Below are 27,736 nucleotides of genomic sequence, written 5' to 3' on the forward strand. Positions count from 1 at the left end.
CTTGCCGGGGTGTTTCCTGCTCCGCTCCCATAAGCGGCGCATTTCCTCGCGGCCGGCGGCGCGTTGCCGGCCATTGGCGGCGCGGGAGGTGTATCCCGCGCCCGCCTCGCGGTTGGCTGCGGCGCGGGGCGGCGGCGCCGCCGGACCTCGGCCGGAGGAGGGACCGGGGCCGCAGGCCGTGCCCGCCGCTGCCCCTGCCCGAGGTAGGTTCGGCGCTGCCCGGCGCTCCGGGTGTCAGCGAGCGCTGCCCGCCGCCCTCCGCCCTGCCGCCCGCTCTCACCGCTGCTGCCCCTGCCCGCCGCCGCCCCTCTGCCTTTCCCCGCCGCTCTCCAGGGATTTTCTCCCCTCCGCGCGTCGCCCCTGCCGGCGGGAGGCCCCTCGCTGTGCTGCTGGGCACTGTCCCAGCCCCGGGGATGCTCGCGGGGGTGTGAGCCGCTCCCGGCACGGGCCGGAGGGAGCGGCGCGGCTCGGCCCCGGGTCACTCGGCGTGCTGGGGCCGGGGAGGGCTCCGCAGGCTTGGAATGCTGAGGTTAGTTTCACTTTTACAACGGGATGTGGATACCGCTGTGGCTGAGCCTGAGCACACACAGGGAGGTATGCAGACGAACTTCTGGCCTGCCAGAGGTCACCCGACTGTTTGCTCGCTAGCCGGACACCCGCGATCCCAGTGCACTCCCGCTGGAAGGCGTCGCTTCTCTCCTTGTGCAAGTCCTCTGTGTGAGGGAAATTTGCTTCACTGCAGGCTTGGGTATGAGGTGCAGTGTTTTAGTACAAAGTGCTCTCATTGTTGTGTTTTAGTGTGCATAGATAGTGTTAGAGATAGTGACTTGGTGTGACAAGGCTTCCTGTTTTTTGAGAGGGATCATTATGCGCCTTGAGAACCCTTTTAGCAAGCCGAGGATAAGTGCCCAAATACCTCCAACTTCAGTACAGCAATCTTTGCTGGTGGACAAATGTAGCCATGGTAGGAAGACCACACTTGGAGCTGTTGTAGATGACTGTGTGCTTCCCTTCGTGCCATCCTTCGTGTGCTAGTCCCTCTGGAGTTAAACAGGACCTCTGAAGTCTTTAGTATATAGAGATTTTACAAGTTTAAGGCATGAGGACAAACAGGATTTTCCAAATGATTCAGATACAGAGATTCATGTATTATCTGTTAAAATTGTGTTGGAAACAAAGTTCACATTTTTGAAGCCTATCTCTGAGATTCACATCTTTTAATCACGTGAGTATCTGAAGACCTTAGGCTCTTGGATACTTGATGCTGGACCTGGCAGTGTCCCTGCAGAAATAAGCAGTGGCATGTAGGCTTCACTGGGAGTAAAGAGGAAGAGATAGAAGACAAAGGGGTTTTCCTCTGCAGTGGGAATCTGTTCTAGTGAAGCTTTTCCATTTTGCAGAAAATTCATATTAGGACGAAAACCTGTTGTTCCTGGTCACACATATGCTCACTGCTACTCACTAGTTAAGGTCTTGACCTTATCTTCAATTTTTGGCCTGTGAAGCATTAGTTATATACTTAGTGCTGGGCTTTTTCTTTTAATCAACTGCCTGCCATACAGCCTGTGTTCTGCTTTCTTTCTGTGTGTTTGCAAGTTCTGACTGTTCTTGATGCAAGTTTCCAGAATTCTTTTTAAGCCCTGTAGTTAAACACTAGCTGCATAGAACACATTAAAAGCCTTCCTTTACAATAATCAAAACAATTACTAAAATTGAAAATTTGTCTCTAAGGAGAAAAATCACAGGAGACAAACTGTCACCTCATCAGACCAAGATGTAACAAAATTCACCGAAATTGAATTCATGTCTCACAGCAGTCGGGTGTAACTTGAGTATGAAGTGTTTGGTTTATGTTTTACAGCAGATGCTAAAGGAGACCAGAACTTTTACACAAACAGTGTCTGAATTGTGTATGTACCTGTATTGTTTTATTGCTTTGTCTTTGCTGCCATCAGGCTTCACCATGCTCCGAGCCTTTAGTCACACGAACGGTAGGTGCGTGTTCCACCACGCTAAGTGCTGGCATCATCGTAAGTCTGTGCTGGCCATCAGGAGGGAAGATGTCAATGCATGGGAAAGAAGAGCACCTCTAGCACCAAAGCATGTTAAGGAGTTGACAAAGATGGGATACAAGGTCTTGGTGCAGCCGTCAAACCGGAGAGCCATCCATGAAAAGGTAAGGTCCCATTTTGAGAGACACAGGCAAAATCATCGTGCAGTTGTTAACCATAGTACAGGAAAAAGAATATTCAAAGGCCATTTATGAGGAAACATATAAAACCCCCAGAAATGTGTAAATTTTGTGCTAAATGAGGAGTCGTGCTAGTGGAAAGGAAAAGGAGTTGTTTGTTTAGCCTTTTAATGTAATATTGGCACCATGGTGGGTTTTTGGAGTTGTTCTTATTAATTTCGTGTCCTGTCATCACTCTTCCTAGAAATTCTAGGTTCTCTTGAAGTAGAAGCTTGGGAATTTCTTTAACATTGGTTTTTTCGTCTGTTTGTGAGAAGGCAAGGGCTCTAAAAAACCCTGTTTTTTTAAAAAGAACAGGAAAGATGAATCTGGTGAATTCCACTCTTGCTTCAATCCCATTCCTCATGTGAAATCAGGAGAGAGGTTTTTTTTAATGCTGTGAGCTTCAAGACAGAGAACTTTTATAGTTTTTGTAGCAGCAGTAATATTCTTCTGTAAGAACTGAGAAAACTGAAACAAAAGTAGGGAATTAGTCATTACTTGCACATACCACCTTTTAATTAAAACACAGTGCTTTTTTCATCAAAGTGCAGATCATACTATCACATTTCCTTAGAAATCACTCTTCAGCTTGGACTTGAGCTTATACAATTTTACAAAATCATGTCATCAGTTTTCATATTTTTGAATTTTTCATATTTCTCTAAATTTATTTCCAAGTATTTGAATATCTTACAAAGTGTTCATTATTGCAATACTGCAGCATACTTCAAATTTAGTAAAATATCCTTTTTGTAGTCTGTAAATGTAAGGTGAAGTACTTTACTAACACATAATTATAACTTGGCCTCATATAATAGGACAATAGCATTGTAGTTCAATTTGTTACTTGATACCTCTTTATCAAAGAATTTTGTGAATATATCACATGCAGTAACTTGTTTCTGCTTGGTAGAATTATATATTTTCCCTCTGTTCTAGCTGCTAATATGCTGAGATCTGAATAAGAAGAAGCACAGAAAAGTTTTCTTTGATTTTTCTCTTTCATAGGAGTACGTCAAAGCAGGTGCCATTATTCAAGAAGATATTTCTGAGGCTTCACTGATAATAGGTGTGAAGAGACCTCCAGAGGACAAATTAATCCCTAAAAAGAACTATGCCTTCTTTTCTCACACTATTAAAGCCCAAGAGGCAAACATGCCCCTTTTGGATGAGATTTTAAGACAGGTAAATGATGTCATATTGAAGATCATTGTCAGTTAGCATGGGATGGAAACTGAACTTAAGTGTGATCAAGAGCTTGCTGCCTAGTATGGCTACTTTCCTGAAACTGAGTATTCCTTGCTCAGAGGATCTTGTGTTTGCAGTGTTACTGTCATCATGTGCATGAGGCAGATAAGTTGTGAGCATGGTGTGCTCAAGGGAGGCTCTTTCTCTCTGAGCACAGAGACTTGGAAAGGTCCTAAGCTGGAGTGCATATTGGCCATTTCAGAGGAAGTCAGCCAGCTGACCCTGAAATGAGCAGCCTCTTGGCAGAGGATGTGAATGGGCCTGCAGCAGCTGGAGTGGAACATTGGGGAGCTCTGTGCAAAGAGGGCATGGCCAGTGCAGACATTCTTTCAAACAAGAATTCAGTGCAACTGTTATGTTTTTATTTTTATACTTTAATCTTGTTATGATATATAAACCCATCAGGCTCTATCAGTGAAGAATGACAAAGGCATGTGAAAAGGTAGTTCCTGGGAGAGCAATGTGCCACAGACTGCATTCACTGAAAATTTTAATACTCAGTTTGCTGTGTATTTTCAGGAAATTCGACTGTTTGACTATGAAAAAATGGTTGATCATAAAGGAATGCGAGTTGTGGCCTTTGGAAAGTGGGCTGGTGTAGCAGGTATAGTGTATAAAGTAAAGGCAGGCTTGCAACGAGTGACTTCCTGTAATACTTCTGGTTGTCTGTCCTTCCTGAAAGTTGAGGCTTGCGATGTGTTTTTAACTGCATTTTGAATTCTTGCTTTTAACAGCCTTTTTCCATTCTGGTTTGTGCCTCCCACTTTCATGAGACGACATGTCAAATAGATTCCTGTGGGTTCCTGACAAATCTAATATTTTATGCTGTTGTCTTGAAGTCCTGTTTGTCCATTGAACTATCTGGAGCAGACTAAATATCAAGAGATCAACTGATTAGGCTTTTGATAAAAAAAAGGCTGCTGTCAGTCCCGAGAGCTTGAACAACATCTGTTTGTCACTGTTATGCATTTAATCTGATTCTTGTGTGGCATGGTTCTCATTTCTTTCTACTGAACTTTAACACTGTTTCTTCAGGAGACTCTTTTATTTCCTTCTTTGGAATCCGGTGCTGTGGATACACCTCATAAAAGGATATCTGAATATTAAATGGTGCCTAAATGCATAATGTGCCAAGAGCAAGTTTAAGGCCACGGATTGCTATTAAATTTTTCCTTTTCTGGTTTTATGTAGACTTTCTTTAGCAGTAAAGTATTAATATAAAAACATAGGGAAAATATCTGGGATGATTGGAGTCTTCAGTCAGTCTCTGCAGTTTCTAACTGTGCATATTTGTAATTAAGACTGATGGTCGAATTTTCTATTTTTTTTTTTTTTAATAACAGGAATGATCAACATTCTGCATGGATTGGGTTTGCGATTTTTAGCTCTGGGTCATCACACTCCCTTCATGGTAAGAGTATGTGTGTATGTATTTTTCTTTAGCTAAATAACATTTTGGTATCTGCATATGAAGAATATCTTGATTGGTCTGTGCCTTTGATTTCAGCACATTGGGATGGCACATAACTACAGGAATAGCAGTCAGGCTGTGCAGGCAGTACGGGATGCCGGGTATGAAATTTCACTGGGATTGATGCCAAAGTCAGTGGGGCCCTTAACATTTGTGTTTACGGGCACTGGTAATGTTTCGAAGGTAAGACTTGTCTTCAAGATGAAATGGTGTATAATTGTTAATAGAAATTCTTGGCATTTGATCTGTATCAGCTGAAATGGGTTGATGGGTTTATTTTGTTTGCTTGGACTTCACATGTTCCTCTGCCAGTAACAATTTTTAACTAACGCAAACTGAAATGTTTAATATGAGGTCATGTCTAACCAGGCTGACATGCTAACTTCTTATCAACGAACATGGATTCAATCTTACTGCTTCTCTCTCCTTTCCAAACTGCATGTTTTCTTTCTCCCTCTCTCCCCACTGTTGACTCTGTGCTCACAAGGTAAATTAATCACTCCATTAAACTATGGGGAAAAGAATTATTTTTTCCAACACCTGCCGAGTTTTTATGTCTGGATATTATTGACTTGGCTTATAAGTGCTTGACTTCAGGGCTATTTTCTGTGGCATAGGGAAGAGACATACCCCTGGTTTTGGCCACAAAGATCTGTTAACAAGACTCCAGCTATAAGGTGAAGTCACTGCCTGCATAAATGTGTTCTTTCTAGCCAAAAGGATGGTGTGTCTGAAAGTCTTCTGGTTGTGATCACAGCTCATTGGGGAAGTCATCTTGTAGTTCCTGGCCTTTAGAACAGCCTGCTTGATGAGGAGTGGCTTCAGGGATCTTTCCTAAAGAGAAACTGCTCAGAGTGGCAGCAAAACCCTCTTGTGGCTGAGCTGAGGCCTCCCAGCTCAGCCATTAGAACTGTGAACCAGGCATTGGGTTGTGGTTTAGGCATTCTGCAGTAGTGGGGAATGATGTAAATTCCTTGCACATAATGCCCAAGCTGCTTAGTTTTGCATAAGCAGGAGTATGTGTGAAACAACGTGTGCATCTCTGGAGCTGTTCTCTGGCAGGGCTGTCAAATTGTATGTGGCATTTCATCTTTGTTTTCAAACACCAAGTTTGCAGTGTTACGTTACATTTATGGTGTACTTATTCGAAATCCTACTTCATGATTTCAGGGTGCTCAAGAAATGTTCAGTGCTCTCCCATGTGAGTTTGTGGAGCCACATGAGTTAAAGGAAGTTTCCAGATCTGGAGGTATGCCGTGACAATAGGGATAAAAAACACTGAAACCCTTTTTATCCAAGCATAAGAGCTAATTTTTTTTTTTGTTTTGTTTTTGTTTTTGTTTTTGAACTTCAGACCTCAGGAAAGTCTATGGAACAGTGTTGAGTCGTCACCATCATCTCGTGAGGAAACATGATGGACTATATGATCCAGTAGACTATGATAAACATCCAGAAAATTACATTTCTCGCTTTCACATTGATGTGAGAATCTCTTCTGTTCTTTTATGAAAGGTTTTCCACAGAGTGTTTGTACTTACTATGCTTTTGCATATTCGTCATTTGAGAGAGCATTAAAATACTAGACCAGGTGCTTTCAGCTTCTTAAAGTACTAGGTGAAAAAATCAGGCATCTATAACTTTCTTTGCAGGTTGCACCCTACACAACTTGTTTAATTAATGGCATATACTGGGAACAAAACAGTCCTCGCTTGCTCAGTCGGCAGGACACTCAGAAGCTGCTGGTGCCAGTTAAATCTGCTACTGGTGCAATGGATGGCTGTCCTGAATTACCACACAGGTGAGACACTCATTTCACTTGTAACAATTTTGCAGCACAATGATTAACTTGTAATGTTAGGCAGTTTCACCACAGTGCATAGTAAATTATTCTGTTTATTTTACATTGTTCTTGTAGCATGTTTTAAAGTGCCTCATTGATTTTGCTCTTGTTCTTTTGTGCTTTGCAATCTTATTTTCACAGTTTGGAGTTTTTGAAAACATCACAGTAAAAACGATTAACAGGTATCATGTGTCTTTCTGCAGAGGTAGTTCTGCCACTGATTTTCATAGAGAATCCAATACAAACAAAAGTGAGATACGGGGAGCAGGGAATGTACCTGCTGCACCAAGTATTGGTAGGAGTTTCTATGTCTGAGCAGAGTTTTGGGGAAAGTTCTTCCTATCCTGTCATTTGGCATGTACAAGTTCAATAACCCTTCCTTATCACCTCTTATTTCTGCAGCAGGTAGTGGAAATGCTTCACAGCCCTGAATAGTATTAAGGATAGAATGTAGGGTGCAAATCAAGGGTTAGTCTCCTTTCAGTGGGGATGGGAGCTACCCTTTCTCTAATAGCCCTGTCATTGATTGGGGAGGACATGAAAATGCATCCTAGTGAGGAATCAGGTCTTTGTCTCTTCTCTGCCAGTTCTTGACACCTTTCTTTCTCTCACACACAAGTAAAGAGTTGAAGAGCTAACCTTCAGTGGAGCCAGAGGCTGTACATTAGGCTAATGAATGCTCCACCTGCACCTGCTGTCTGTGAGCTGGTAGGAGGCAGCTGCTTCTTTTGGCTTCCCTTTAGGATGGGAAGTTAGTTTAATGCAGGACTGCACAGGCACAACTTGAGGAAATTGTAAGATGGAAAATGAATGGGAGGTGTTGGCAGCACACGGCATAGAGAGAAGACATCATGGGCGAATGGATTCTGCCAGTCTTTCCATGAAATTGGATGCTGTTGATAGGAATGCAAACTTGATGACTACAATAGGGCCAAATATCCATTATATTTCTGGATACAATTTTTTGTGTTTTGTTGACTTCTAAATTGGTTGAGATGAAGAAGGCTACAAGTTGCATAGATCTTTTCACATTTCTTTTATTTTCTGTTCACTTGTGACCATTTATACCTGTGTTTCTTAGTAATTTATATAATGCTCTATTCCACTGTCTTTTTATTTTAATTGCTTTAGACTTCTGGCCATATGTGACATTTCAGCAGATACTGGAGGATCTATAGAATTTATGACTGAGTGTACAACAATTGACAACCCATTTTGTATGTATGATGCTGACCAGCATATTACTCACGACAGGTGGGAGAGCCCTTACTTTGTACTGTTTTCCATTGTAACTTGTAGAGTGAAACATTATATTGAAGGAAATAATGCATTTATAACACTTCTGAAAGGTGGTACCTTTCAGGTCCTAAGAGGTAGTTTAGAAGAGCTGTTTTCTCTCTTTCAGTGTTGAAGGCTCGGGGATTCTGATGTGTTCCATTGACAATCTGCCAGCTCAGCTTCCTATAGAAGCAACAGAGTACTTTGGGGATATGCTTTTCCCTTATATTGAAGAGATGGTAAGAGTTTATGTGTCTGACAAGAAGGTAAAAGGCTCAGAATTTGGTCCGCTTGTTTGTTGCTTTTCTGGTCTCCTGTATACATTCAAAAGGAATCTGCTGTAGAACATAACTGACTTTGTACTTCAAAAAAAGAAAAAAACTTTTGAAGTCTTGAGGCAATCCTTTGAAAAGGAAACATGTGAATGAGACATGAGTGACCTGGATGTCTCAGGGATTTGTCAAGAACACTTTTTGTGGGCAGAACACAGGCTCTGGCAGGTAGTTCATTGCTTCTGGACCCTGCACCAGATGTAAACATCTGATTTTCTTGGGCACTCAGCAATCCCTTACAGTCAGACTGCTGTTTGAATTTCTGTATTTTCCTAAAAGTGATCAAGTGATGCTGATTGCAGCCAGAAGTATTTCAAATGTACCAGGTATTTGTATTGTTGCATGCATTTAAATGTTGCTTAAAATCTTAATGTTTTACTTTGAGAATATTTGGTAATAAAATGACCTGATTTGAAATAATTTATCTCCACAGCTGGTATCAGAAGGCTCAGAACCTCTTGAAAAACAGAATTACTCGCCTGTTGTTCGAGATGTAAGTTTTGCAATTTTGCACCCTTCTTGTCTTCCCTTACTTTGAAATATACAGACACATAAAGCCCTCAAAATCTTTCGTATGTTTCCAGGCAGTGATTGCATCTAATGGCTCACTGACACCTAAGTATCAGTATATCCAGAAACTGAGAGAGAGCAGGTAATGTATGCTTTTAAAGTTTATTTGATTCAGGATTTAAAAAGCCATCCTGGCTGCATTCGGTCTCCCCTTTTACATTCCTTTATTCTTGTGTCTTGGTGGAGTGCATCTATACTGCACTGTGTCTAAATGTCTTCTAGGTTATGATCTCCTTATTTCTTCATGCACATTGCCTAAATCATTAACACATGTTGTTAGTAACTTATATTGAAGTTGAGCAAGGGGTCATTTTTCTCTGTCTTGCATTATGAAAACTGTTTTACCAGAGGCAGAGAACAGCCACATGCTACATTTACTGTTACTCCTTGCCCTTTTGAAAAAGATGTAAAATACAGTCATTTGAAAGGAACGCCTGAAAGCAAAAGGCTCTTGAATATTCCTTGAATCTAGTTACTTCTTGTATGGCTCAAGTGCTGTGCTGTGTAGCATTGTTCTGTGACTGGATGTGTTGAGGAGACTCTGAGACTCTCAGACTTTTTGTTATATTCATGCACCTACAGCTTCAGCTACCACTTCATCCCCACCCTGTCACAGCAGTTATGTGCCAGTGGTAGCCTAGAGTGAATTAAGCTAACAAAAGTATAAATAACCTGTACAACCCTTCCATTCCCCTTGCCCCCTTCCTATTAACAAGTATCTATAGTTTACATATGAAAAATGTTAATTTCACAGTAAGTGGGTTCATGTTCATGGTCAGTGACAGCTACACTGTACATCTTACAAAAATTTAAATTGTTCTGACCATAAGCACTGCATGCACTATGCACTAAAAAGTGTGTTGACTTCTGCATCTCAAACCACTCCAATTTTCTTTGGGACTTCTGTTATGAACTTGTGCATGATGAACTATAGGTGAATTTTTCACACTAAGTAACGTGCTATTTGCCTCTTAGAGGCTTCAGCTCATAGTGATTTTTGTTCTGTGCTCTTTGCTAGACCCCTTCAAGAGGCTGTCTCAATAATAATTTTTTTTATTCCTCACACAGTGAAAGGATCTGATATTTTTTTTAACTTCCTCCATAATCACTTGCATGGTCTTTTGTGAACTACCATGGAGACTTCATTTCCAAGGGTGGTTATTTTTGGGTAGATTTTTGATATTTCTGCAGATCTGTGTGCTGCATGTGATGTTCATTTGTTCAGTGGTGTTCATTTAGCTGTCAGAAAAGCAGGACCTGCTAAAAATACCCTCCTTTATTTTGCAAACTTCAGAGGTGATGCAAATGAAAGAAGGGTTTCACTGCTTTAGGGTGTGATGGTTTAGAGATGTGCTCTTGTTCAGGCCCTATAGGAATTATGTGGCTTGTTTCCACTCTAGAAAAGCATTATGCTTTTTACTTACTACATCCAGTTTCTGAGGGTTCTATTTAGACTAATTGCTAATACTCCTTCAAGTCTGTGAACATTTCAGACATGGGACAGCCAGACTGTATGAGCTGAACAGTCTTGGGTGCCACTAGATTTACCAAACAAAATCATCTACATCTTTGTACCCTTACTTGCTTCTTAAGTCCTACTGTTTTCTCACCCACAGCTGTAAAGGCACATCACATTAACAATGTAGATGTTATTTGTAACTGAATTATTAAAACTCATTTATAGAAAGTAGGCATAATCTGGAGCTGTGTAGAATCTGTTTTCATGCTTGATGGGCCATCTGGCAGCCCATGTTTTTGCCTGTCCTAGAGTAAACATGCTGTATTTGATTCAAGTGGGACTTCTTCTACACACTGGAAAATTTTTACTAAATGTGACAAGTTGTATTGCAAAATCCAGCTTGCTTTCATATAAGAATTTCTCCTTCATAAACAGTCCAAGCTACCTACCACTTCTGTTCCCTAAAGCATGGAGAGGAATTCTTCTCTTTCACTGCCCATAAGAGTACAGTTGTGGAAGATGTTCTGATAGGAGGAAGAGGAGGAAAATCCTTGGGTTTGCAATATAAAAGGATATCATGGGCTTAGGAGAATTTCTGTGAATGTATTAAATAATGTTTTAACATTTAAAAAAAAATCAAACTCTTATGAAGGTCAAAATTTACAGTAATCTATAGTAATAATTTAGGTTAGAGAGTTGATACATTGGTACATACCATTCAGATTTAATTATCTGAAAAGAATGACTTTTTAAAAAGGCAAAAAGGCTCTGAAATAGGAGGAAAGGAGGATGGAACATCTGAAATTTTGGAGAGTAATTCAGGCTTTACAGTACTGATACAGTAAGCTGGAATGTGCTTCAGACATATGGTATAGATGTATTTGGTATTGATTTAAATCTCTTCACTCACAACAGGTTTTCAATGGCATTATTTGAGGCCTAGTTCCCCTAAATGTAATCAGATACTTCCTGCCATGCTTTAGGCTGGGCAATGGTGCTCTGGTTTGTCTTGCTTTTAGGTGTTGCTCTGGCAGACTTCTACATCATCTATCATTGTTATGGCCATTTTTGAAATGAAAAAAATGAAAAAAACACAACCAAAATACTGACTTTTGGCTGCCATGAGAAGCCTCAAAGACATCTGAACCAAATATTATTTAGTAGACATATGGTTGGTCCTCTTCTAAGGTCAGCAGGTTTCAGCAGAGTGGACATCAGCTGAAGGTCAGGATTCTTTCTGAGGCATAATCTGCAATGCTGGTATAAACTCTTAGTGGACAAAGGGGAAAGGGAGGCTCTTGCTTATATGCTTATGAAGATTCCCATGAGACTGTATCTTTGAAAGTCCTACCTATTGTTGAAATTTATTTTCAGGGTGTGGGATAAGAAAAGCCAAACCTCAGTCTCCATTAATTAGATTAAACAGTAGGGCTGTGGACAGCTTTCTTCAAAAATAAGAAGTGCTTTAAGAATTTTTGCTTTTGCCAAATAATTTTTTATCTATGTAGTCATACGTTAGTTTCACAATCCTGATTTTACAACTTAATGCAAATTTAAGCTAAAAGGAAGACTAATTATAAACAACCAAAATGTGTATTCCTGCTATGATTTATGGATTTCTGAGACCATATTTAAACAACTGCTGAGTGCATTATTCTGGTTGACAGAAAGAAATGCAAAATCTGATGTGAATACATCTTATATTGAAAGTCAACAGGAGATTTACTTAAATTTATCTACGAGAGTAGTAGTAGTTAGGTTGAAACACTGTGATGGTTTTCAAATCTGAGTCCTTGTCTGCAGTGATGATTCCTTGGTTTGCCATTAACTTTTATTTGACTTTTATTGACTACCATGTTGCTGTGATGGACTAATATGAACCTAGTATGATTTACACAAAACACTCTTTCACAAGAATGATTTAGTGTCCTTTAACAGTTACTGTGATGTAAAGGGAGCAAGGCAGAGCCTGGAATCCCTTTCTGACAGCCCAACATGACATTGGTGGCCCTTGAATTGTCAGGTTACAGTAATTTGGCCATTGGGAAAAATACAGCTGAGGAAAGTTTTGATGAACAGCTAGAAGAAATTGTAGACTCACTAAAACATACTTCTTCTGTTAACCTTGGCAGCTTACAGTTTCCTTCTGTGTAATTTTAATTTTGCCTGTAACGCCTTCCAGGGAACAGGCTCAGTCCCTGAAGATGGGTGATGAGAAGAGGGTTTTATTGCTTGGATCTGGCTATGTTTCTGGCCCTGTGCTTGAATATCTCACTAGAGATTCCAACATTGACATCACAGTTGGTATGTAAGAATTTGTTTTCATTACAGTATTTTGTCTTACTGAAACATGTGGCAGAACCCTTCTCATAAATAATAAATGGATGTGGTTCTGAGAAGAGATAAAGGAAATGTTTGTTCTTATACACAGCAGAAAAGGATTTTTTAGCTTTGTGAGCATTTTGAATTTAAATAATTGATTTGAAAATGACAGCCATGTTAAAAGTTAACTGTTTGCATGTGTAACCTGTAGGGAAATTGGAAGTATTTTTCCTTGTAACCCGCTTTGGGCTCAGAATTGGTTTTGTAGATAGTCAGTCACTTTTTTGGTCTTTGGCTGTGTTTTCAGCCTCACACAGCAAGAATATGAAAATGTTTTTATAGACATCTGTATGAGTTAAGTAACTGCTTTTCTTATAACAAGTGTCTTGATGGTAAAACTTCAGACCCTGGCTTTCCCATGAGCACCAAATGCCAACTTGTTTATTCCTCTGTTTTGGTTTTATCTGTAGCATATTTCAGGCTGGGCATCTCAATAATGTTTTTCTGTATGCTTAATGATGACTTTACATTGATTCTGGGACTTCATATTTAAAACTCAGGCTCTATTGCCTTACTGCCTGAAAGATACTTTGCTGGAAAGTGGTTTCCCTTAAAACTTACAGTTTTATTGCTGTTGATTGTTGTTGCATTGATTTTTTTTTTCATCATGCTACTTTCATACTTGGCTCTTGGCTGCTTTTTCTACCCTTCATGGTGATAACCATAGTACTTTTAACCCCTGGGAAAAGATTTTCTAGGAGGAAGAGGGGAAATCTAAGAAAGCTGAACCGTTGTTATGAGCACTGCCTGAGGTGGTGGAGAGGGAAGGATTACAGCAACGGGCAGTGCCCATCCCCTTGTAACTACAGAGGCTGCATCCACTCCCTGCGGTGCAGTAGCAGGAAGGGAAACCAGGTGAACTGGAAGATCTGTTTTGCCAGGCACTGAACAAACATAGCCTCTTATCTGGGTAGCTTAAAAACATGCAGTTTCTACAGCACACATGCACACAAATAGCACAGAAGGAAAGGGACACGAAGATATTACTTGTTTAATATTTTGACAGCAGGCAAGTAGGTGCAGAAAACAAAACACTCATCCAAGTGCATGTTTGGTTTCGTACTGTTAGGCTACACTACTTTAAATCCAGATGATGAAAACTTTAATTGGGAAACCTTCATGTAATCAACTTTGTTTTTAGTTTGAATTTGTAGATGATTTTGCCTAGCTCTTTTCCCTCAGCACAATTTGATTTGTAGGGTATAGAGAAACACCTTCTGGTAATGTTTATTTCTCACTGACTGTGGAAAGGCCATTAGGGAATAAGACCCTAACTCAGAGGCACAGATGCTTTTAATTCTCCATAACCTTGTGCCCTGCCTGCTGCCTTCTTTGACCGTTCCTTTTTCCTGGCTGTGTTCTCTGGTTTGTGCTGGCAGCATGGTGAGCTGGTAAAGGAAATTAGTCAGATGTAGCAAATACTAGTTGTGTTACCGTCGTTCTCTTTTTCAGTTCTGCTTTCCTTATAATGGTAAGTGCTGATGCCTTTTAATTCCCCAGAAGCTTGTGCCCTGTGTGCTGTCTTCTTTGGCCACTCCTTTTTTGTTCTCTCTGGCTTGTGCTGGCAGCATGGTGAGCTGGATGGGAAACCAGTCAGAGGTGGCAAATACTGGTGGTGTTATTGTGGATCTCTTTCAGTTCTGCTTTCTTTATAATGGTAGTTAAGTCAAGGCAGGCAGAGAGTGGGTTTATTCCATTTAGTTATAAGATGGTATTTGGGAATGGGAGGACTAACACCGTAGGTAAATATTAAAAGTAGTCAGTTTGAACCTTTTACTCACACTTGACCTAAGCTAAAGCTTAATGTGTCTATCTTTGTCATGTTAAAAATGGTGATTGATGTGAATTGGTTTTTGCTTTAAGCTATTAAGCTGTTATTGACTATAAATAGGAATTCTGTTAAAGTGTATTGAAAGAGAGTTTAAAAACATTTCTTTTTAAACATGTGGTATGAGGGATCGAGTAAGTTTTTCTGATTACGTTTGTTTACTAAATGTCTGATTTTTCTTCAACTGCTAGTGAAGGAAAACATGCATGCAGCTGTTTCTCTTGGGGAAATATGGCACAATTATACATGGGTGTGCTTTAGACTTGGCTTCATCTGTAAGTAACGGTTCATTGTTTTCATTTTAAAACAGTATCTGTCATGAAGGAGCAACTTGAACAACTGACAAAGAAGTACAGAAATGTTACTCCAGTTCATATGGATGTCCTTAAGCATGAGGAAAAGCTGTCCTCTTTGGTGAAAAAACATGACCTTGTGATCAGGTCAGATTTCTGTGTAAAACATGATAGGCTCAACCCTAAGTCATGCTGCTCCTTTCTCCTAGCTGATTGACCTAAATCAACTCATAAACTTGTTTTCTAATGGCCAAGATGTGGGGTCATATTTGTGTATGTAAGTAGTTGTAAGTGGTTTCTGCCTTCTCATGTAGTAGGGCATCAGAACTTTAAAAGGGGTTTTGACTTCTTCAGAAGTGTTCACCAATTAGGTGGATTTCCTTGTTGATGTGAAGTTGCATCCACAACCTTATGTGTTCCTGGGATCAAATTTTCTTGTTCACAAGAGGAGGCAAAATTCTGCCATCTTGGTAATTTCTTTGGAATATCCCATTAAGAAAGAATTCATTCCAGATATTGATACAGGGAAGGAACTTCATAGTCCTTGCCATTTTGTCTTTTTTGCCACAGCTGTCATGAATGTTGCTTCCGTTCCATGTAGAGCGTGCTTTTCACAAAGTAGTTCACCAAGATCTTTGTAATGCAAGCTTTCTCAAGGACAGTTTTGCAGTTTTGCATCTTCTAAACCTCCAGCATGCTAGTTTAGAAGATGTCTTTGGAAAGAGGTCCGTGGTTTGTGGTTCACAGAGAAGTGTGATGCTCTCTCAAGAATGACTTCCCTATTGTTAGATGCCCTGTTCTGAGTGCATACAACAATGCTGTCCTGATAGGGTACTGTTTCACTTTCATAGGTATGGAATTGCTCAGGGCAAGGCAGGTATGACTGGTTTTTTTGAGCTGTTACTTAAGTTCTTTTGTAGGCATTCAAAAAACTTTTGAGTGTCTTTCCAGTGACAGGATAAGTCACTGGTTGAATTTTGATGTTGCATGATTCTCCTTCCTTTGTAGTTTGCTGCCTTATTCAGCACATCCTTTTGTTGCTAAGAAGTGTATTGACAACAAAGTGAACTTGGTAACAGCCAGCTACTTAACACCAGCCATGAAAGAACTTCAGGAGAGGTAGGTGTGGAAGCAGCATCTCCCTGGTGTTGCTTCCTTCTTTAGTGTGTTATCCGAATATTTTGCAGTCTGTTACACCTGCAACACCTATTGTGAATTACTGCTTTCTGAATTCTTTCTGCTTCTCTTCTGTGATGGAGGACCAAGTAACTTTCCCATAGGTGCATGTTGCAGAGTGGAGCAATGAGTGCATACCCCAACCTGGTTAGACTAATGCTGTAAATAATGGAATGTATTTTTCTGCCTGTATCATCCTATTTGATGTTAATGTGCATTCCCTCAGACCTGTTAAGATGTTTGAGCTGGGCTGATATTCAAGCTGAGTAGCTGTGGTGTCATATTCTACCAGCAAGCTTGTTTGTCATCGTTTGCCTTCCTATAATAAAAACTCATTCTTGGCTTATTGTGTCTACAGTAATTTCCTCCTTCATGCTCTTCTTTTGGATACACCCACTGTATAATTTTCAAATTGGTGACAACTCTAACTAATGTTTCTATTGTTCTATTTACTATATGCTTGGAAGTTGTTTTGAGCATGGAACTTCATCTAGGTGCTACTTTGAGTCACAGTATTGGAAAATCAGAAGTGCATTCAAGTGAAGAGCTGTACATGCTGTGTCTTTACAAAAGATAAAACGGAAAAGGCTAGACTGGCAGAGAATCAGTGTTGCAGAAAGTGAAGGATATTTAGGGGCCTCTCCTACCATTCTTATTCAGAATATAGCATGCTCTCGGGAAAAAAAATAAAAAGGGCACTTCTCATTTGTCAAAAGACAAACTGATTTTGAAAATAAAATAAATCCTTGGTTTGTGGTGATAAGTGAACTCCTTTGGGACTCTAGGCAACTATTAGGAAAAAAACCCTCAAATACTCATAATTTTGGAAAGCAGGCATTTTAGTCTCTCTTCCTTGTAGGTGCTCTTTAGGACAATTATGACTATCTTTGTGCTGCTCTCTGCATTACTACCTTCCTGCATTATAGCACTGTCCAGGAGATTGTGGGATATGAATTGCTGGTAGAAAATTCTTTTTCCACCAGCACCTAGGTCCAGAGAAGTAAGAGAAACAAAGGTTAGAAGGCTCTTAGATGGTTGTCACTTTTCAGGTTTTAATATCTGCTTTTGTTTCTTTATTCCGACAAGCTGCAGACAGAGCCCAGAATTTACTGCGTTGGGGAAGGCTCACTGTGCAGATTGCACAGGTTTTTTTTATTCCAGATTTTGGAATAAAAGGCCAGTAATAGTGGATATTCTGATGGCTCTGTTTCTGTTATTTTTAGTGTAGAAGCTGCTGGTATTACAGTTGTCAGTGAAATGGGCTTGGATCCTGGTCTTGATCACATGTTGGCGATGGAATGTATTGACAAGGCAAAGGAAGTTGGTGCTACGGTAAGGCTAGCGGGTAGTGCGTAGTTCTGCCAAGATTATGTTAGTAAAGTTGTTCTTTTAACACCATGCAGGTTTTGAGCATGTCACTGATGTGTAACAGACTCTGGACATTTTACTTTTCCTGATGCTTTGAATGTCATAGCTACTAATTCACATGGTGAGACCATCAACTAAGATGGCCCTGCCCCGGTGTATCTTTTGGTTTCCTCTCCTTTACAGGCAGTGCCTGCAGTTTTCCCCTCCCCACTGTAGATCCTTCTCATCTAGCCCATTTGGGGGATAACAGAAATTTTAAGAACTGATGGAGATCCTGCAGGGTAGATCCCTATGCATCCTGATCAGTCTTTTCTTCACTGTTTCTTTCCTGTGGATGAATCTGACAGGTTATATCGTACACTTCTTTCTGCGGTGGCCTACCAGCTCCAGAGCACTCTGACAATCCTCTGAGGTACAAGTTCAGCTGGAGTCCACAAGGAGTGTTGCTGAATACAGTTCAGTCTGCGACGTATTTAAAAGATGGAGAGGTGAAGTAATGGGAAACATTTCATTTAAAACCAGACAAAAAACTGTGGTATTTGGCTAAGGAAGGAACTGGGACTTGTAAGATGTTGTGTTTACTTTCAAGCCAGTGGCAGTCAGTTGCCTAAACCAGTTGCTAAATCACTTAGTCCTGTGTTTGAAGCATGATGATACCTAGCTGCTGCCAGCTTAATACTTACTTACTCTGTAGAAACTGATTGCCAGGAAGGAATTTATTCTAAAGACTAAAGCACTGGATTGGAGTTGATTTTTCTGGGTTCAGCTTCCATTCCTGTTGGGTGTTGCTTTTGCTATTTAATTGCCCTGTCTTTGGTCCTGTGAGACAAAGGTGAGAATGCTTGTCTATCTAGTTGTGTTGATAAATCAAACAGCTTCATTTTGTACTTGCACAATACACAGTAGAACTCTTGATTCCTTTCTCTTTTGGTGCAATGTGTAACACCAATAACCCACTGAGTGGGTTTTGTGAAATGCTTTTGGGTCTATTTTATAGAAGCTCTATTTTGCTGTTTGTGCAGGAGTCATTAGACTTAACCTTACAAATGTCACTGCTTCTGTTTTATGTAAACATTGTAATTGATTTGTGCAGAGCTATTGCAAGCCATTATCACATTTCTGCTTTTCAGCACTATTTATTTTCACTGTCACTTGCTCAGAGTAGTTACTGAGACTGTATTGTCAAGGAGACTGCCTTGTATAACCACTTAAAGTTTAGCTAGTTACCTAAAACTCTTTGACCTGTAAAACTTAATCTTTTATGTTTTATGACATTTTGGCGCTCTACTGTTTTTATGGAAGTAAGAAAGGAGAAATGCAGGGATTGTACATTGGATCATTATTTAAAAAGCAATGAAGTATAAGTTTCAGATGAAAAGGGTTCTTGGAAAATGTTGAAATATTTCTATTTCTAATCTGGTTCATCCATTGCTAGGAAAAATTAGATCATGCCTATGAATGAATCATGTGAGCACTAGATGAGCTTATCAGCTCATCTGATAAATTGCAGAAAAATTCTGCAATTTTTCCTCCTTGCCTCTAAATACTTATGTCTTGGACCATTGTGTAGGATTCTTTCACACACCTGTCTTGCCTGGCAAACACAACAATATCTTTTGGCATTGCTGCAGGCTTCACTGCTTTAGTATTTCTTCTATAAGTAAACCTTGTCCCTTTGCTCAGAAGTCAGAAAATGAGTTTTTATTGATGTTGCATAGCAGATCTGGGCTTTAGCTGCTTGAAAGAAACAGGATTCAGGGCTGTGGTTGGGAGTGGTAAGAGAACTAGTCACCAGTTTTTGTTGGTTTTTTTTTGTTTTCCTTCCATGGTGCTTTGTAGCTTCAAGGAAAGATACACATGGACAGTAGTTTTATATTCATGTGATATAATTTGATTTATTTTAATATTTTTTTAAAAGGAGCAAACATCCATAATTTTGTTTATATCTGCTTTCTCTCCCATATAACAAACACCACACAAAACCTAAACAAGATAATAAATTATTTGACCAAAAAGCAGAGAGCTCCTGGGTAGACTCTCCCATCACACTGGTGCAGTTAGAGACATACTCCAAAATGACATTAATGTAAGTGAAATGGGAACCTGCCATTTTAATATAAATGCAGGAATGAACTGTGGTTGTGAGAAGAACGTGGCTTGTTTTAGCCCTTTGATGGCTGACACATTGCATGCTCTTCCTGAACCAGGTATGATTAAATGGCTTGGGCAACTGCTTTGTTTAGATTGGGCCTTTGTTTGCACTTGAATGCCAAATATGTTTTTCCTGTTTTTGAGCATACTTAATCTTTTCTGTTCTAAAATAAGTCAAATACAACTGCACAAAAATAATATTTGCTGTTCTTTCACAAACTTTAGATTATCAATATTCCAGCTGGAGGAGCGTTACTGGATTCTGTTACTCCAATGGATTTTTTCCCAGGATTAAACCTTGAAGGTTTTCCTAACAGAGACAGTACAAAATATGCTGAGCCATATGGTATTCAGACAGCTCGCACTTTGCTGAGGGGCACCTTAAGATACAAAGTAAGTTGTTGGTGTTATTATTAGTAATTATTGTTCTCCTCAAGAGATGAGTGTTGTAATTTCAGTAAAAATGTGTGTTTAAAACTCAGCCTTTTATAGCTCTGCACTTGCTGTTTATGAGCTCCGCATTATCCCAGTTGAGAGACAACTGAAAGCAGTTTTTTTTTTTAATGTAGCTTTACCTGGTGTATTTAATAGGTATTTGCTGCAAAATTGAAAAATAGTTTTATTTGTTTTAGACAGTTGGTCAGTTGTCTTGCATAGTCCGTGTTTCCTCTTTTTATTCTGGCTCTGTGTCTGGTGTCAGATCAGTAGAAGATTTAAAAAAATTAAGTAATTCCATTTTCTTATATTCCCATGAAAAACATAATGTAAAAATCTTACAGAAAATTATGATTTTCTATCAATCTGAGAATGTTTTTCATTAAGTAACTACAAATTTTAAATTTGAGAAGCTTTATAATTTTGGTCAGCTAAGTAAAATATTAAGAGATAAATGTGTTTTCCTTCTAACTGATCAAGCCTTTTCCTTTAATTTGTTAGATGTCCAAAGCAGAATCAAAATGTTTTGATGTTTTTCTGTCAGATTTTATTTATTTTTTTTCAGTCAATATACATTAAGAAGGAATAAACCTAGAACCATATTGAAGGTTTGAAAAAGCTTTTATGGATGTTGTATTATGTCTGTTAAGGTTTATGCTAGGGTTTAAGTTATTGCTATTTGTCCATAGCCTGAGGAAGTTGTATGTCCTTTTTGTCTTAGTTCCCCTGTTACAGTACAGCAGGATTTTTTATGTATTTCTGGGAGGGAAGCTTGCTTATATAAAGGCATGGAAGAAGAAGGAAGGCCAGTATGGGGAGAAGAGGGTTATAAATTGCAATAGCTCTGTTTCTGTCGGTGTAGATACAATCTCTTTTTTCAGAAGAGATTGTAAAAATATGTGGGAGGTGTCTATCTCATAATGGAATCCTAATACGACAATATCCATTCCATTTGGTGCCTGGTAAAACTTTATTCCTTTGTATGGGCTAGCACAAGGAACTGCCAAAGTGTCAGGGTGACATGCCAAGTGGATGTCAGTGTGCTGAAGAGTGCTGTTCCTGTGCTTAGTGCTGTTTCCTTGACCCCACGGCAGGGCCAGCACTTTGGGCTGGGTGGTGTTGGCAGGGTTGTGGGAAGGGTTTCCATAGCTCCACCTGCGTGGTGCTGACACGCCAGCACGGGTGCTGAGCAGGACAGAAGTTAGTGTTGGCCCTTTGCACATGCTTGTGCTGCAGAGCAGAAGCCAGTCTGTTCACTGAGGAGGCAATCATCTCCTAAAAGTGCCTTTCAGAGATTAAGTTTAAATGGCTAATGGAGTCGTTTTAAAAAGAGGTGTCACGCAGAAGGATAGCACTGCAAGGCCATCTGAGCTGATAATCTAGTGCTCCAAATAAGGGACTCCTAATTTAATTAGTCTTCTTTCAGGGTGCTTTATTTCCTCCATTCTGCTTTTTTTGTGTTTCTAGTCACTTGCATGTAAGTGCTCTCAGGCATTCAGCAGCTGTGTGGGAATGTTAATGGGATACAAACAGAAATAAGCAGAAATCAGTTGAGACTTCTTTTATTGTGCAGCCTAATGCAACCTTTGCTGTTTCTTTTAAACCGTTCTACTGCTTTGTCTGTCTGATATTCCTGAAGATAAGAAATAAGCACACAGGATTCTTACCTTTAAAAGCAGCCACACAATCCCAGTGGTGTGAAGCTGGGTGAGCAGAGTTCCTCATTGTGCTCTGTGTATTCAGTAGTTTGTTTATGGGCCAGCTGGCTGATACAACCCTGCAGTGATGGGCTGGGATTTCAACTAGTGCTGGCCAGCTGAGCCCTTTGATCTCAACAACCAGTGGTGCTTGCCATGGAAGAATTGATGACAGAATAAGCCGTTAAAAATAAGTATTGAGAAGTGGGGAAGGGTGGAGAGGGGCTGGGGAAGACACTGCTCTGTGGCAGTAACCTCACTGGCATCAGGTTATTGTGGCTGGCTTCCCAAGGGAATAATTATGGTTATGTCTATCACTACATTCAAACCAAGCAGAAATACCTCCATTTCAAGTGATTAATATGTTTAATGGTGTTATTCTTTTATTTCAGGGATACTCTAGAACCATGGGGGGCTTTGTAAAACTAGGATTAATTAACCCAGATCCTTATCCTTTGCTAAGTTCAACTACACCACCTCTAACCTGGGTGAGTTACTCTGCTTACTCTGCCTTCTTTCCTCTGTTTTATTGATGGTTTTCTTATTGCTAGACTTGGGTGTACTTAGCAACGAGAATCTTTTATTGCATCCCAATCTTTGATTTTTTTTCTGGAAATCAGAAAAACTTTCTTCAGTGGGAATGGAATAAGGTCCTGGAACAGGTTCCCTGGTAGATTCTGGAGGGTCTGACATTGGAGGCTTTCAGGCCTCAGCTAGACAAAGCCATGGCCATATGTTTATGAATTGTGTTTTGTGTTAGTCACAGTCTAGTCCTCAGTGCTCTGAGTTTGCAGTGTCCATATTGTTACTGGCTTATGAGTGTTAGTGTAAAAGTATTTTTCAGGGCATCAAGAAGTAAGATTGTGCATAAAGGAGTATATTATATTTTTTTCTATTGAAATTCTGTACAAAGATTTTTAGGTCTTCTGTTATGCAGCTTTTCTGTTTTGATTTTGGGTGCCTTACTTCATCTTTATCTCAGCCAAGACATGAGATGTACTGCTGTTACATTAACAATCAATATTTTTCTCTGTAGAGACAGGGTATTTCATATTTCAGTATGGGGTGGAAAGAGCTGAAGAATGTCTTGAGTATTCTCAGAACAAAGAAAGAAGGTGAAGAGGCCACAGTCTTGCTTGTCTCTGACTAACATATAGTATTAGGAAGATGAGCAAACTCCAGGAGTTTTTAGGTGGCCATATGGGAATTACTGTTATTTTTTTTCTTTATTGAAGTTTTTTTTAAATTTTGAGATAATTTGTTGTCTACTTCCAATTTTAGGTTTGATATTTTCAAGTTTCCTTTGTAAAGATGGCTGGAATTTCCAGTTCTTCTAGCCTCAATGAATAAGTATACAGTGTTATGTAATCTGTAAAAATAGCTACAAACTCATTATTCTCACTGCAAACATTTTTCAGTGATGTTTTTACATCTTTATCTACTCTGTCAGGGAAGTAGAAGAGAAAGGCTAACATGAGCTTGTAGACTCTGCAGTTCTTGCTTATTTCATATCTTGCTCATAGTTCTTTTCATTGTCCACATTGCTGTGAATGAAGCAAGCAATAACTAGCATCTAAGTGACACAAAACAGCCTTCAGATATGCACAAGTATCATGAGAAATCTCTTTGGTAACACTCACAGGATTGCCAGAGCCTTGTTCATCTTATGGATCTGTTTCCTTCCTTTTGAAAGGGACATTCTCCATTTCTAGACCAACTGAAAGATATCCTATCTCTAAATTTTCTCTCAGTCAGTCTCCAGGTGGCTTCTCTGTCATCCTAATATCCTCCTAGTGTTCCTTGTTTTTGCAGTTTCTATGTTCTTTCTTTGCTGCCAGAGGAAGGGATAAGACTAAATGACGGGGGAAAGCAGTAGAGGGGGTACAAAGAACTGGGGTACAAAGTCTTTTAGGAAAAGATAAACCCTATTTTCACCTGTTGTGATTAAAATTCTCAAACTTTCTCACTTTCCCAGCGCACATAAGCTGTCTTCTCTGAAGTCCTGGATTTTAACTTATCTTAGAGTAGCTGGTTCTCAAAACCTTGATTGAGATGGAGTGGGAACAGACGTCAGGCCTTCACGAACCCTTTTTGTTTTCAAACAGAAAGAGCTCATGTGCAAACTGGTTGGAATTAAGTCACCTGCTGAGCACCATGTTCTTAAAGAAGCTGTATTTAGCAAACTGGAGAAGGACAAAAGCCAGCTAGAAGCAGTGGAATGGTAAAGTTTAAAAATGAAAAAAAAAAAAAATTTGCAATTCTAGCTATTTTGGTTCATGTTAACACTGTTAAACTGGTATGCTGAACAACTGGAAATTAAAAAAATGAGATGAAACTGCTGATGGGCAATGATGTAAGACTTCCTCATTTCTTCTGCCAGGTTAGGTTTATTGGGAGATGAACCAGTTCCAGCAGCAGATTCCATTGTAGGGGCTCTTGCAAAGCACATGGAGATGAAGCTGCCCTTTGGTATGTGAAAAATTCTTTTTCATGGGTTTGAATGGAACAAGGCAATATCTTTTATAAGCCTTAATTGGATTAGTTTGCTCACCTTCATTAATAAACCTTCGTGATAGGTTTTTTAATGTATTGTGATATTCCCTACTTCCCCAATTTATCCTTTTCTTTCCTGTTACACTTTTAGTTTGATCTTAGTGTTCTGTCCTCCTTAATAGTCCTTGCCTTCAGTCACTTCCCTGATATACATGATGTGTGTGTGTAGTGCCTGGCTATTCAGGAACCTCATCTAGATGTGACTGAAATACAAGTAATGAACAGTTTGTGTGCTTTTCTCTTAGGCACTGGAGAGAGAGATATGATTGTTATGAGAAGTGAAATAGGTCTCAGGCATCCTTCTGGCCATTTGGAAGACAAATTTATTGATCTGGTTGTCTATGGGGATAACAAAGGATATTCTGCAATGGCTAAAACAGTAGGATACCCTGCAGCTATTGCTGCTAAAATGGTTCTAGATGGTAAGTGGCTATTCCAACTTTAGTAACAGTATTTCAATCCTCTTTATCTTCCTGCCTGTAGAAAGTAAATATATAGTGTCTCTTAAGTATATTTATGTGTATTTCTTTTCATTTGTCAGACACTTCCTTTCTTCTTTATATGAATTTTTAATCTGCATGTTTGGATGTTCAGACATTCAGTGACGACTCTTAATTTACTGCTTAATCCTCAAAGATTTTTAAGTAATTTAATATTAAATGTTACACTAGACAAAACCTTTAGCATGATAAATTATAATTGATTCTGTGACAGGGCTGAATGACTCAGCAGTTCCCTGCACCTCCATCTGGCTGTGTCCGGCACAGCAACCCCCACAAAAACCCCACTGTGAAGCTACCAAAGCTTTCTCAAATAAACCTGATAGAGCACTAACACTGTTTTTTTAATGCCTTTATTTCAGGTGAAATAACTGCCAAAGGCATGGTCATACCTTTGACAAAGAATGTTTATGGGCCAATACTTGAACGTGTTCGGGCAGAAGGCATTATGTACAGTACTCGCAGCATTATCAAACAGTAACTGAAAGCAGTGGATTTAATTAGGAGTTTTTTGGTTCCCCCACCTCCCCTTTTAGAATCTCAGTTTGGACCAGCTAAAGGGAGCACCTGCCATTTCATATGCAAATGTTGCCTTCTGTAAGACCTGCCACCAGGCTTGATGTGGAAACTTGATACTCACAGATTGTGATATTTTCCTCTTAAAATTGTTAAGCTTTCATGTACATGTTTTAGCATCAATCAGATCTTCCCTTATATCTTTTCTAAAATATCTCAGAAGGTTTTTGATTTTTGTTATTAGAGTTTATCTTCTAAGTTTATAGGGTTATTATTGTGACAAATTTGAGCTGAAAGAAAAATCTATTAGTGGATTATTTTGTGGTGGAAAAGTCTGGGTAATGAACTCCATCGATGAAGTCTGATTGTTCATGTGGTAAAAATTATTATTCAGAAAATGGAGATGGACATGATACTTAAATTTTAAGTCTGATTGTTCCTTTCACTTTAGCAGTGTTCATGAATGTTTTCACAATAACAATATGCAAAAAATAGTTTAGAAATTATGCACTACTAGCAAATAAGATCCTGTTAAATCTTGAAAATCTTCACTTCTTAAATATTTGAAACCTTGGTCTTAATATTCTTAATCACTTTATAATGAATGTAAATTTAAATTAATTGGAGGAGGAAGGACATTTAAAGCAAACTTCCCCCCATAACCTTTCTTGTTATAGAGTGGAAGCTGGTTGCAATATATTGAAATACCTGCTGTTACGTATTGCCTTGTGCTGTGGAGAGAGCACATAAACATTTAGCTCTGCAGCTACGAAGGGCAGTCTGAAATACAACACAGTTACTGTGCTTAGAAGATGCTCCAAATGACATGTTTACTCTTCCCACTTACACTGCGTGCCTCATCCAGGTTAAGTACTGTTACAAAGGGAATACATTGTGTAGTACATGCAGCTTTGAAATGCACTAGGTTTAGAGGTTTAAATTGTCACTTTTTGAGTTACCTTCTGTTCTTCTGCTGCCATGGGGTTGAAGCTGTTTGGGAAACTATGCCTGTTACTCAGTACCGTGTCACTTTAGCCTGATGGAGTTTGCCAGCTCATTTGCTGCTGAGTTCTGTGCTGTCAGATGTGTCAGCCCTGCTCTAGCTGCAGTTTAGCCACATCAGTCCACAATTGAACTTCAGCCCAAGTGCAGCTTCTCTGTAACATAGTACCAATTGCATCCTTTTGTTTCAGGGCTGCTTCTCTGCCTTTTGCTTAGGGATTTCTACACTACCTTGCAACTCTAAGCATGGCTTAGACTTCACCAGTCAGGTCTGTGAGGTGTAATGCTGTGGGCAGGTTGTATTTGCACTGCTACCTGTGCACCTGCCTAGAGCTTCCGTTTTCTAAAGCTGAATACTGATGCAGGAAGCTGTGTGCTTTCAGCTTTGCTCACAAACGCACTTTGCTGATAAACGCCTTTTCCTTCCTGAGAACCAGTGCTATTATCACAGTTCAGAGAGGCTGGAATTCCAGGTGTTGTTTTGCATGGTAGGAAAAGCAGCCAAAACAATAATTCAAGTTTTGATCTTCAGGTTTTGCTACTCAGGATTTGGATTTTCTCTGTCCAGATGCAATGAAGAAGCAACTGCTAGGGAGTTAGGTGAAAGGAGCCAAAGGGAGAAGGGAGAATGAAGGGCAAGCAACATCAAATATCTGTTACTGTGAAAAAGAAGGACTTTTTCTACTGAACCAATGCTTTTGTACTGTAATGTCAAATTTGGATTCTGTTACAGTTCTATGCATATATCACACAAAATCCTGTCTCCACGAAGTTCTTCTGCTTCTCACTGACCTTACAGGCTGTTTGTTGGTCTCTTGTCTGGCTGGTAGATGCAGCTGGGTGAAGATGGAGCCTGCAGTGATGTTCTGCTCTCTGCTGCCTCCTCCTTCTCCAGTAGATTAATGGTCTGCAACTAAGGGTTAACTTATACTTGTAGCTGCTGGTCCCTTCCAGTCCAGTGCTTGGTGAGACCAGGATTTTACTTGAGAATTCTCTGTCCCCTCCCTTAGCCCACAAATACACAACCATGGAGTTGTTCCTCTGTATATATGCATGCACTGTACTTGCTTTTCTGCCTTGAAATTGCAGTATGGGATATAAATCTGATTTTTTTTTTTTACAAATATCTAATATTTTTGGAGCACTAAAGAATGAGAACTGCAGTATTTTCATCAAGAAACACTGCTACTATTTTTGACACATTTTATATTGGAATATATTTCTAATTCCCAGTGCAATGCTGCATTTTGTTTTCTATGTTTAGGCTCAAATGAATTTATTGCTCATCTTTTTGTATGAAAATTATACTTCTCAGTTCTCTTTGCATATTACTGGAAAGATAATTGTATCTTATATATGAGATTGCTTGAAAAATAAATCTGAACTCCTCTGTTTTGTTGTCAT

At 39.6% G+C, this 27,736-nt stretch overlaps 1 protein-coding gene across 3 annotated transcripts; it reads left to right on the forward strand.

Annotated features, from left to right (window-relative positions):
• Window positions 1-27,724, forward strand: AASS (aminoadipate-semialdehyde synthase). Of its 3 annotated transcripts, none has more exons than XM_041405344.1 (24): window positions 1-203; window positions 1,956-2,176; window positions 3,242-3,418; window positions 4,001-4,085; window positions 4,825-4,892; window positions 4,989-5,135; window positions 6,123-6,201; window positions 6,307-6,434; window positions 6,602-6,750; window positions 7,924-8,046; window positions 8,198-8,309; window positions 8,836-8,895; window positions 8,987-9,054; window positions 12,614-12,735; window positions 14,952-15,081; window positions 15,943-16,053; window positions 17,334-17,442; window positions 17,826-17,966; window positions 19,855-20,022; window positions 22,154-22,249; window positions 23,867-23,982; window positions 24,142-24,230; window positions 24,560-24,736; window positions 25,177-27,724. In XM_041405344.1, exons 2-24 carry the CDS (start codon window positions 1,964-1,966, stop codon window positions 25,293-25,295), a joined length of 2,787 nt encoding a protein of 928 aa, XP_041261278.1. In that variant the 5' UTR covers window positions 1-203; window positions 1,956-1,963; the 3' UTR covers window positions 25,296-27,724. The 3 variants fall into 3 exon arrangements, with proteins under 3 accessions (XP_041261278.1, XP_041261279.1, XP_041261277.1); XM_041405345.1 differs by lacking the exon at window positions 1-203 and adding an exon at window positions 241-529; XM_041405343.1 differs by lacking the exon at window positions 1-203 and having other exon boundaries at window positions 1,820-2,176.
• The last annotated feature ends 12 nt before the right edge of the window (window positions 27,725-27,736 follow it).

The sequence above is a fragment of the Onychostruthus taczanowskii genome, unplaced genomic scaffold (genome assembly GCF_017590055.1).
Source record: "Onychostruthus taczanowskii isolate IOZ18803 unplaced genomic scaffold, ASM1759005v1 scaffold23, whole genome shotgun sequence".
Lineage (NCBI taxonomy): Eukaryota > Metazoa > Chordata > Aves > Passeriformes > Passeridae > Onychostruthus > Onychostruthus taczanowskii.